This window comes from Notolepis coatsorum (assembly GCF_963971535.1).
Source record: "Notolepis coatsorum genome assembly, chromosome: 1".
In the NCBI taxonomy this organism is placed as follows: Eukaryota; Metazoa; Chordata; class Actinopteri; order Aulopiformes; family Paralepididae; genus Notolepis; species Notolepis coatsorum.
This window is the reverse complement of record NC_140165.1, coordinates 82,449,277-82,462,408: the sequence shown is the minus strand read 5'-3', so window position 1 is coordinate 82,462,408 and position 13,132 is coordinate 82,449,277. Positions and strand designations below refer to the sequence as shown.

The 13,132-nt window shown below is 41.2% G+C and overlaps 1 protein-coding gene across 1 annotated transcript in view; it reads left to right on the top strand.

Annotated features, from left to right (window-relative positions):
• The window catches only part of nfxl1 (nuclear transcription factor, X-box binding-like 1), a 111,544-nt gene extending 98,822 nt beyond the window's left edge, over nt 1-12,722 (top strand). Inside the window, 4 exon segments of the mRNA XM_084334054.1 lie at nt 3,525-3,632; nt 9,212-9,289; nt 9,527-9,580; nt 10,334-12,722. Coding sequence (XP_084190180.1) covers nt 3,525-3,632; nt 9,212-9,289; nt 9,527-9,580; nt 10,334-10,513 — 420 coding nt within the window. The 3' untranslated portion in view covers nt 10,514-12,722.
• Nucleotides 12,723-13,132: the final 410 nt, after the last annotated feature.

The following is a 13,132-nucleotide window of genomic DNA, read 5'->3' as shown; positions in this document are numbered from 1 at the left end:
GACACAATGAAGACATAATGAAGACACAATGAAGACACAATGAAGACACAATGAAGACACAATGAAGACATAATGAAGACACAATGAAGACATAATGAAGACATAATGAAGACACAATGAAGACACAATGAAGACATAATGAAGACACAATGAAGACACAATGAAGACATAATGAAGACACAATGAAGACATAATGAAGACACAATGAAGACACAATGAAGACACAATGAAGACATAATGAAGACACAATGAAGACACAATGAAGACACAATGAAGACATAATGAAGACACAATGAAGACATAATGAAGACACAATGAAGACATAATGAAGACATAATGAAGACACAATGAAGACACAATGAAGACATAATGAAGACACAATGAAGACATAATGAAGACATAATGAAGACACAATGAAGACACAATGAAGACATAATGAAGACACAATGAAGACACAATGAAGACATAATGAAGACACAATGAAGACATAATGAAGACACAATGAAGACACAATGAAGACATAATGAAGACATAATGAAGACACAATGAAGACACAATGAAGACATAATGAAGACATAATGAAGACATAATGAAGACACAATGAAGACATAATGAATACATAATGAAGCACAATGAAGACATAATGAAGACACAATGAAGACACAATGAAGACATAATGAAGACATAATGAAGACACAATGAAGACACAATGAAGACACAATGAAGACACAATGAAGACACAATGAAGACATAATGAAGACACAATGAAGACACAATGAATACATAATGAAGACACAATGAAGCCACAATGAAGCCACAATGAAGACACAATGAAGACACAATGAAGCCACAGTGAAGACACAATGAAGACACAATGAAGCCACAGTGAAGACACAATGAAGACATAATGAAGACATAATGAAGACACAATGAAGACATAAGACATAAGACATCCCTCTGGGGCTCCAGGTCAGCTCCAGCACTTGTTAAACAGGGTGTTCCCCAGGGTTCGGTGCTAGGTCCGCTCCTTTTTATGATTTACCTCCTCCCACTCGGTGACATCATAAGGAAACACGGCCTCCACTTCCACTTCTATGCAGACGACACACAGCTCTACCTCCACACCAAACCCTCGGCCCCCCTTCCTCCCCCCTCCCTCACTGCCTGCCTCCAGGACATAAAAACATGGATGACCACCAATTTCCTTCAACTCAATAGTAAGAAAACCGAACTCATAGTTGTAGCCTCCCCAGCCCTCCTCCAAAAGATCGACCACCTTGTTCTCTCCGTGGATGGCTACTCCATCTGCCCCTCCACAGAGGTAAGGAACCTGGGCGTCATACTGGACTCCACCCTCTCGTCAAGTCTGTCACCAGATCCGCCTTCTTCCACCTCAGAACCATCTCCCGCCTCCGCCCCTCACTCTCCGACACCTCAGCGGAAACACTCATTCACGCCTTCATCACTTCCCGCCTCGACTACTGTAACGGAGTCCTTCTTGGTGCCTCCAAGAAGGTTCTGGATCGTTTACAGTACGTCCAAAACTCTGCTGCGAGGGTCCTCACACGCACCAAACCCTGGCAGCACATCACCCCCACCCTGCAAAAACTCCACTGGCTCCCCATCAACTATCGAATCCCCTACAAGATCCTCCTCCTCACCTACAAATCCCTGCACGGGTTGGCCCCTTCCTACCTGACCAACCTACTCCACCCCTACACTCCAGCACGAGGCCTCCGATCCTCCAACTCCGACCTCCTCACCATCCCTCGCACCAGGCGTTCCACACTGGGAGACCGAGCTTTCGCTGCAGCAGCCCCCAGACTGTGGAACTCCCTCTCCCCCCTCATCCGAGGCTCTGACACCATCAACCTCTTCAAAACCAAGCTAAAAACCCACCTGTTCACACTTGCCTTCACGCAACACGGCCCCGCTCCCAAGTAGCCCACCCCTGACTCTTTTTAAGCCACAGATTCCGTTGTTTTGTTTTGTTTTGTTGTTTGTTTGTTAATTTTAACCACTTCATCCAATTGGACAGAACTTGCCTCCTTTTTTTATTTATTTTTATCTCTTATCTTATTTGTTTTTTCTTGTTGTTACTATACACAGATCTTTTATGTATTTTATTATATATATTTTTTCAATTTTATTACTTACTTTTATTTTTTTCCATCCTTTCCTTGTACAGTGTCCTTGAGTCTGAGAAAGGCGCTTCTCTCTTAAAATTCAATCTATTATTATTACTATTATTATAATGAAGCCACAATGAAGACACAATAAAGACACAATGAAGACATAATGAATACACAATGAAGACACAATAAAGACACAATGAAGACACAATGAAGACACAATGAAGACACAATGAAGACACAATGAAGACACAATGAAGACATAATGAAGACACAATGAAGACATAATGAAGACACAATGAAGACATAATGAAGACATAATGAAGACACAATGAAGACACAATGAAGACACAATGAAGACACAATGAAGACACAATGAAGATACGATGGAGACACAGTGAAGATACGATGGAGACACAGTGAAGACACAATGAAGACACAGTGAAGATACGATGGAGACACAGTGAAGATACGATGGAGACACAGTGAAGATACGATGGAGACACAGTGAAGATACGATGGAGACACAGTGAAGATACGATGGAGAGACTGTGAAGATACGATGGAGACACAGTGAAGATACGATGAAGCACAATGAAGATACGATGGAGACACAGTGAAGATACGATGGAGACACAGTGAAGATACGATGGAGACACAGTGAAGATACGATGGAGACACAGTGAAGATACGATGGAGACACAGTGAAGATACGATGAAGCACAATGAAGATACGATGGAGACACAGTGAAGATACGATGGAGACACAGTGAAGATACAATGAAGCACAGTGAAGATACGATGGAGACACAGTGAAGATACAATGAAGCACAATGAAGACACGATGGAGACACAATGAAGATACGATGGAGACACAGTGAAGATACGATGGAGACACAGTGAAGCACAATGAAGATACGATGGAGAGGACAGAAGAGAGCCAGAAAAAATAAGGATAGAGCAAGATGAGGAGAAGGAGAGAAAGACACACACACACAGAGGGCTGAGTATAGATTGAATCAGACATCATGTGTTGGTCAATGTTTCCTTTGGCTTCACTGCTGAACTTAAATCCTGGAAGTGTCTTTCTCAGCTCTTTTGCATGCATTGATTTTTTTTGTGTTCTCTCCCCCTTCCTCTCTCTCTTTGTCTGTTTGTCTCTCTCTTTCTGTCTCTCTCTGTCTCTTTATCTCTCGCTGTCTCTCTGTGTCTCTGTCTGTCTCTCTCTATCTCTTTCTATCTCTCTCTGTCTGTCTCTCTCTCTTTCTGTCTCTGTCTCTTTCTCTCTCTCGCTGTCTTTCTGTGTCTCTGTCTGTCTCTCTCTATCTCTTTCTATCTCTCTGTCTGTCTCTCTCTTTCTGTTTCTCTCTCTCTCTCTGTCTCTCTGTCTAGTTGCCGTGTGGTCATCGCTGTAAGGCGCTGTGTCATCCAGGAGTGTGTCTAGAGGGGAAATGCAACCAGAGAAGGAAACTGAAGTGTCCCTGTAGGAGGATTAAGAAGGTAACACACACAGACACACATACGTCACACACACATACACACACACACGTTTATAAATATGTGACTGAGTCCAGTTTGTGGCTCATGTTTCCATGTTCCATGTTTTACAGATTAATAACATTTTAAGGAGATATGCTTATTTGAATCTTATTTGAACCTCAAGTCTCAGAGCAGAGAAAAACTGAGAAAATACTATCTAAAGTTTGGCTGCATTTTTAACACCTTGGCAGTCAGGTACTAGGTGTGAACAATAGCTCTTAAATCCACCCCTAACCACTCCCCTAACCACTCCCCTAACCACTCCCCTAATCCCTCACCTAACCCCTCCCCTGACACTCCCCTAACCACTCCCCCACTGGATTAGCCGTCATCTGTCAGTAGCCCTTTTCACACAGACTTCACTGCATTATGGATTCTCTTATAGAATAGAATAGATGCAGCGCGTTCTGAAATAGGTCTCCACGCACGCAATGAAAGATACTATCATGACATGCATAAATCACGATGATTAGCATAACATAACATGATTAGTTAACACATTGGTTGCCAGCCGGATATGACGATTTATCGCTTGGATACCAGCACGTTAATCAATGGGAGGACGAGCACATTTGCAAGCGATTAAACTATATCTTAAATTATGGCTATGTGTCTAATACACCCGTCGCTTATCAATGACTTGCTTGCAGTCAACATGTACGAAACTGGTTGTTTTTTCATCAGTACATTTCCGTTTTATACCGTTTTGAATACGAGTATAGTTTTGGAGATTTCTAGAAAGAAAAAAAGATTCTGCGAAAATAGCCATTTACTGGAATACACAAAACATGTTGTCATTTTCCGGCTGATTTATGAATAGTTTTCAAATAGACGCTAGAGTATTTGTGTTCTTATGCACGATACAAAAGCGGGCTGAATTTTTTTTTATTCGTGCCGCGCTCAGCGCCTAACGCCACACACACACACACGTTGTGAGCGCTGTGAAAAACAACTCTGATTAACCCAAAACTGGTAACATAGATTCCTTACCTCAGATCAGATGTTCTGCAAAAAGATGAATCCAATTCCTGATCGCCATTCCAAATATTGATCGCGTTTATTGATCCAACGTTATAGTCCGAAACGCATAATCGAAAGCTGCTCCAAGCCTCGCCAGTGAATCTGGTAACAGACACTGCTTGCCAGAGATGGGGAAACCCTGGACCGGAGTTTTTCTCTGATGCACTTTTTCACTCAATCCAATCCAATGATGTGCATTACCATCCGGGAGACGATCGGGGGCGGTATTTGCCCTTTTCGAGCTCAGAGCCATTCCCAATAATAACGTCAGGCTGGACGGATGAAAAATGAATGGATATCGCTAATAAAAGAAATAACGATTAAATAACGAGAAATCTCGTTATTGGCAACCAACGCATGGCGGCCAATAACGAGAAATCTCGTTGTTGGCAACCAATGTGTTAACATTTTGACTGCCTAAAAACGCTTAAACACGTCATTCCCGGCCATGCTCAAGTTGCCGAAGACGCTTTAAAGCGTCTTTGATATCAATATTTAAAAAATCTGGGACCGGATTCATATTTCCCCTCCGCTGGCCTGAGATCCACCAGGAGGACCCACTGAGCTCTCTGGCGGTTCAGGAGCGCCATCTGGTGGCCGATCGGCGCAATCGCTTAACAGGAAGCGCAGTAGAGGTTTTGCTGGACGGCCGTATTACTTCCGGGCACTCGGTACATGTCCCGGGACTCTGGCTCGTCACACTACACAGCGATCGATTGCCAATAACTCGATAAACAACATGATTTGGACGTATATACCATTATACAAGCTGGAGATGGACCGGGTAAATCGCCATCCCATAATGATAAAATGTCTACTCTACGATGATCGCCCAACGGCGCGCGGAGACTGGGGTGAGTTTTAGCGTGTAACGTTACCGTCTTCGATACTAACTGCTATTATCAACATTTGACCCACATTAGATGATTGGTATAACGCTGCCCACGGAATTATAAACGCCCCCTAGCCCATCCGGTCAACATCAGATGACGTGTAGTAACTTCTAGAAGTACATCTAGTTGGAATTTTTTATATCGCGCTGATTGCCATAAAACTGTATTGCATCATCAATATAATGTATTTGGGGCTATAGATCACGTTCTGGAGAAAGCTGCAGAAAGAGATGAAAACATACTTATACATTAGACCATACTTTACTATGAATATGTGAATGAAAAAGTTTAACGTTGCTACACAATGAACAATACATATAGGACTTTGAATGGGCCCTAATAATGGCAATGTAGCAATAGAATTTAAAAAGTTATAGCCCTGCAAAGAAGGGGAATTTCTCCATAGACAAATAGAGCCGGCAACCTACGGTTGATAATGAATTTAACCCATGGCAGCCAAAGTGTTAAGCACGTTTTCTCTAGGCTTTTGAAAATGCAGGATAGATTTTCATTCAAGCTGCACAATAAATTATATAGTTGTCAGACCACTTTAAACCATAGCTTCTAGGGGTATAACGGTACGTGTATTCATCCCGCGAATTTACGGTACGGCCGTCACGGTGCGGTACGCGCAGCCATAGACGAATACGCCCCACAGCACACACACGCGAGTCGCACATGCAGACACTCGCGAGGTCCGTGCGAGAACAGCGCGCGGCACACCGAGTCAGACTTCAGAGCGGCGAAAGTGCACGGAGAAAGGCACATACATTGGAACAGCTGCAGGGTCATTACAATTTTACAGTTTTCTTTAGTTTTCTTGTTTGCCCAATAACGTTAACCAAATGATACCAATGGAAAGACACACACACTCGTCGCCGACACACACACACGTGCCAACAAACACATCAACATTCTCCCCCGCTGGACTCACAGGCACAATCAAATAAAAAAAAGAAACGTACTTTTCCGGACAGATCATCTGAGCTCCTCTCCAGTTGAACTGTCTGCTACTGTGTTTAAATCCAAATAATCCTCTGCCATTGTTTGTAAGATGTCATCTGTTCTCTAGTATTCAGTCTCGTCGTGAAGTTAAATTCTCTCTAGAAGTGAAACTGAAACTTATCAAGAATAAATTGTTAAAGGGGCAGTAGGCAAGTGGATGCCTGAACACAGAATGACACCAGTATCACTGACTACCACGGCAAGCCTATAGAAAATTATTCTATTTACTAATAATAATAATCATAAATATAATATAAAAAAAAATTATATTAATAATAATTATTATAAATTTTTTTTTTCTGTTGTACCGAACCGTGACCCCAATACCGAGGTACGTACCGAACCGTGCCTTCTGTACCGTTACACCCCTATAACTTCCCTATGATTGTCATCATCACTGTCCCAGCATTCTGGCTCAGAGTCCTTTTCATTTATATTATCTGGATCATCCTCAACATCCACAACAAGTTCCAATGCTTGTTGAACATTATACCTCTTTGTCTTTTTGCCATTTTATTATAAAACCAGGGACAAGCGCCGCTCTCTATCCTCTGGACTATTGAGAAACTATAGGAATTTTCCATTGGTTCTCCCAGCCCATGTAACCATTTCTAGCATTTCCATTGGCTATAGTGACAGACATAGATATATGATAGATAGAGAAAACAATCAATCTAGATATTTCAAGATTCTATGCCTTACTTCCGCGCACTGCCAGAAAGCCTGTGGGTGACGGAGAGATACACTTAAAATTCTGACGGAGAGGAGAATCTCTAAAGCAAGTGGTTCCAACGATATTTCATGTGTTGCAAAACATGTCTAATGTAATGTAAATGCTTTTATCCAAAGTGATTTACAATTTGTTCCTCACATTTTACCCATTCACTCACACATTCACACACCAACGGCAGAGGCAACCATGCAAGGTGCCAACCTGCTCATTTTGAGCAGTTAGGGGTTAAGTGTCTTGCTCAAGGACACGCAGTCTGGGAAAAGTTGGAATCCAACCGGGAACCTCCGGATTACCAGACGTGTGGGTGCGACACTCAGCTTTAGAGGGTCAAGACGAGCTTCCTCTAGGCTTTTTAATGTATAAATAAATGTATGTATGTTGGTAACGGGGCAGCCGACAGGAGAGGGACCTCCAAATCGAGGCCAGGGCAGCCACTCATGTGATTCTAATGTAAATGTGACTCTGCCCCCAAACTGCCCAGAGAAATGTTTTTGATATTTAGAGATACTCTAACTGTTAGCTGTTACAAATATGTTCTTAAACATTCAAACTGATAATATATAAAAAGGTATTCATACATTAATGAGCCACGAAGTTCTGGACTGAGTCACACATATACAGTGTGTATATATATAGTATATATATATATACATATACACACACATTTATATATATTAGGGGTTCGGTACGAGTTTGGTACAACAGAAAAAAGCAACAAAAATCCCAAATGCATAAGGCTAGGTTTCTTATTATTATATAACAGACAGTAGTGCGAGTTATACTTAGTTACCACCTAGTGTCGTATAGTCCCCCCTGAGAGAGTTGGTACAGCCTGGCCCTGTAGTGTATCAAGCAGTGCACATACACAATGGTTTTGGCCCCGTTTGCTTTGGTGTCTAGAGGCTGCTTAACCCTTTCACTGCCACACGACAGAAGGTTAACCCTTTACTATCACACAACCGACGGCGATGCTCCATCATTAGCATCATTAGCTCTGCATCCGCGGAGCTAATGATGCTAATGATGGAGCATCGCCGTCGGTTGTGTGATAGTAAAGGGCTAACCTTCTGTATTGTCACAGTGAAACCTGATGAATTGAAAATGGCCCTGATGAATTGAAAATGGGGGACCCTGATGTAAACAAGACGAAAGTCTTTCTCTGGTCTGCATCCCCTTAACAATTGTGTGTATTGAGCTGTACTGTATTGTACCCATTCTGCAATCTGTTAATAAAGTTTTCAATCAATCAATCAATCAAAGGGTTAACCGGCTGTCGTGTGGCAGTGAAAGGGTTAAAAGCAGTGGGGATAAGTTGTTGTCGTTGTCTTGTGTTTCTGGCTACAGTGATCGGCACATCCGGGTGCTAACGATATCTAAAATTAGCTATCGAGATCCAAAAATAGCTAGCTAACGTTATCAATATTGGTAGTTACATTGAATTTGATAAATACATTGAATTTGTACCATGAACCAATTACCAATAAATATGATCAGAAGAAGTGAGAAATATAAACATCTGTATTACTACTCATGTATTGATTACAAAGACAGCTGAGCCCTGGACCCACGCAGAACCAAGAACCCGGTCGGGCCCGGAAGACACACGCATACTTCAGTTTACCCACAATTTGTGATTTGGTGATCCCAAAATAATTGCCACTTATCACTTGCACATTTTTCTTTCTCTTTTTGTGTGTGTGTGTGTGTGTGTGTGTGTGTGTGTGTGTGTGTGTGTGTGTGTGTGTGTGTGTGTGTGTGTGTGTGTGTGTGTGTGTGTGTGTGTGTGTGTGTGTGTGTGTGTGTGTGTGTGTGTGTGTGTGTGTGTGTGTGTGTGTGTGTGTGTGTGTGTGTGTGTGTGTGTGTGTGTGTGTGTGTGTGTGTGTGTGTAGGAGTTCTCGTGCTCTCAGTCTGACGTAGTGGTGGAGTGTGATGACTCCTGTAGAGCACAACAGAAGAAGGTTAACCAGGTACTAACACACACACACACACACACACACACACTATTCTGTATATAACTACCTCTCTATAATTCTGTATATAACTACCTCTCTATAATTCTGTATATAACTACCTCTCTATAATTCTGTATATAACTCTACCTCTGTATCTATTCTGTATATAACTCTCCCTCTCTATATATTCTGTATATAATTCTACCTGTGATGCGTTTCAGATGTCATGCTGTGATGTGTTCTGTGTTTCAGATGAAGGAGGATGAGGAGAATGTGGTGAAGGAGGAAGAGTTGAAAAAAGAGCAGGTGGAGAGCAACAGCTTAGAACAACATATCCAACTCTATGTTACAGCTTAGAACAACATATATCTGACACTACAGCTTAGAACAACATATATCTGACACTACAGCTTAGAACAACATATATCTGACTCTACAGCTTAGAACAACATATATCTGACTCTACAGCTTAGAACAACATATATCTGACTCTACAGCTTAGAACAACATATATCTGACTCTACAGCTTAGAACAACATATCCAACTCTATGTTACAGCTTAGAACAACATATATCTGACTCTACAGCTTAGAACAACATATATCTGACTCTACAGCTTAGAACAACATATCCAACTCTATGTTACAGCTTAGAACAACATATATCTGACTCTACAGCTTAGAACAACATATATCTGACACTACAGCTTAGAACAACATATCCAACTCTATGTTACAGCTTAGAACAACATATATCTGACTCTACAGCTTAGAACAACATATATCTGACACTACAGCTTAGAACAACATATATCTGACTCTACAGTTTAGAACAACATATATCTGACTCTATGTTACAGCTTAGAGCAACATCCTCAAACGAAATCATTGTTTTATTTTACATGGTCTTACCTCTTCACCCTCTATTTCTCTTTGTTTCTGTGTGTGTCTCTGTCTCTGTCTCTCTCTCCTCTCTCTCTGTCTGTCTGTCTCTCTCTGTGTGTCTCTCTCTCTCTCTCTCTCTCTCTCTCTGTCTCTTTCTGTCTCTCTCTCTCTCCAGGCTGAGCTGGAGGCCTTTGAGAAGCGCCAGAAGGGGAGGAGGACTAAGAAGCGAGAGAGGAGAGGAGAGGAAGAGGAGGAGGAGGGAGGAAGATGGAGGGGGTGGTGGTCTGTTCTCCTCGTCCCGCTGTGTGGAGTCCTGCTGGCCTCTGCAGCCTACTACCTGATCAGCCTGGGATAGACACACACACACACACACACACACACACACACACACACACACACACACACACACACACACACACACACACACACACACACACACACACACACACACACACACACATAGACACACACAGACACAGACACACATAGACACACATACATATATATATATACACACACACAGATCAGAGATATGAGCATTTTGTATTGATCTGAACTACAGTTTGCAGAAATTCAATGTCTACAATTAGTTAATGTGTCTGTTCTGTTTTCATTTATGTTCAATTTGATTAATTGATTGTTCTATCCTCTTCATCTATGCTAATCAGTTTTATTCTGATCTATTCTATTCTGGTATATTCTATTCTGGTCTATTCTGATCTATGGTATTGATTTGTATTCTATTCTATCCAGTTCTAATTTGATCTGTTACTCAGTTATATTCTATTCAGTTATATTATGATCTATTCTATTCAGTTATATTCTGATCTATGCTATTCAGTGCTATTCTGGTCTATGCTATTTCGATCTATGCTATTCAGTTATATTCTGATAAATGCTATTCTGTTCTATTCTAATCTATTCTATTCAGTTATATTCTATTTTGATCTACTATGCCATTCAGTCCTGTTCTCAACTATTCTACTCAGTTCTGTTCCGATCTGAACAGTTGTTTTGTCCTAACACCTGTTCCTGACACACAGCGCTGCCAGCGAGCGAATGACAGTGTGAATAAATAAATAAATAGCCTCCAGTAGTTTGAACAAAGCTGTCTAAACGGAACAGACAGTCGCCGCTCTGACCTCAGAAATCATTGCCGCTGGTTGTGTTCTGCCTCCAAGCCGAGGCTATTAGTGGACAAACACAGACGTCTATGTGATGCATCTTTGATGGCAGAACTTCAGTCCAAAGTAGGGCTGGGTATCGCCAGTGATTTCCTGAATCGATTCGATTCACAAGATCCCGAATCGATTCGATTTCCGATTAAATTAGATTCTGATTCACAAGGTCCCGAATCTAATCGATTTCCGATTAAATTAGATTCTGATTCACAAGGTCCCGAATCGATTCGATTTCCGATTAAATTAGATTCCGATTCACAGGGTCCCGAATCGATTAGATTTTCGATGAAATTCTATTCAATGCTATCAAATTTAAATGGTTCAAGGAACCCTCTAACATGTTGCATTGTTAAAAATATCAATGTTTACATTAATAATTGACTTAATACATGAATGCACTTTTTATTGGAACATTGGCTTTTGCATATGTCACGTCTGGGTGATGTCTCAGTAAGTGGTTTTGTAGATTTGTTGTATTTCCACAATCATTATCTATGTCTGTCACTACAGCCAATGGAAATGCTAGAAATGGTCACGTGGGCTGGGAGAACCAATGGAAAATGCCTATCTCGAAGCCAAACTTAATTGGTCTCTACACCCTCCCCAGTCCGACAGTGGGGCAATGCGCGCAACGACCAGGAAGGGAATTGGCATAACGACTAAATTGATTGAATCGATCTTGGGATTTTATGAATTGATAATCGCTAATTCAAATGAAGATCGATTCAGAATCGGGAAATAGATTTTTTTAACCCAGCCCTAGTCCAAAGTAAAGGAACCTGTGTGCTGCAGTTTAATCAGTCATAGTAGCTGACTGGTTATAGTTAATTGTGCAAATTAGAGGAAGGCCTACATGTGTAACACTGAATGATCAGCCTACGTTATGAGCGACGGTTATGACGGTAAAAACATTACCACAATAATGTTTAGTTTTCAAGAAGAAAAAAGAGACAAAATTCAGAACATCCATAAACGTCGTTTGGTTCCATCCGTTGTGTCTCCGAGTCATCTGTCACGTCATGATACTGTCGGAGCCTCTGCTCACTGTCTGCTAGGAACCAGTGGAACGTCTTCTGTTTCTATTCTATTCTGATTTTATTTCATGTGTCCAATTGATCTCGGATGAGTTGAAATTTCCTTCAGACATTTGTTTCTTACCTTGTCACATGAGAGAAATGTAATTATGATCTTTATGACATGTCATTATCAGTGATGGATTGATGGATGAACGATCCTGTTTGTGTTTAACAGAAATCTTGTGTCTCCAAACGCAGACTTAAAAGACACAGAGAGACTTTTTATTTACCCGGGGAGATCAACTGAGAATGCCCAGTCTGTTTTCAGCAACAGTGACCTGGAGTGGGTCTATTGACGACTATTAAAGAGGCCTTGCACAGAATGTTTGTCTAGTTTTCTTTCTTCCAACATGGCTGCCCTTTAACCATTGGTAACCACTTGAAAATACCTAGTAGTAGCAGCACATAGCAACCGTTGTTTCTTCCGACATGAAGGACAATTCTAAACAGTCTGAAAGGCTTCTATATTGGTGATGGACTTTATGAGCCCATGTTTTTTTTTTTTTTATATATATATTTCTTATAGCTATTACATCCAAATTAGTTAAAGGGAACTAATGAGTGAATTAAAGGGATAGTTCTGATTTGGGGAGGATGGGTGACTCATGTCAAATAGAAGGCGTGACCATATTTAAAAATGAGCTGTGGAATCGATAAGAGATATTATTTTACAATCTCTTAACGGTTCCTACAGTGTATTTCTTTCACTCATGAGAA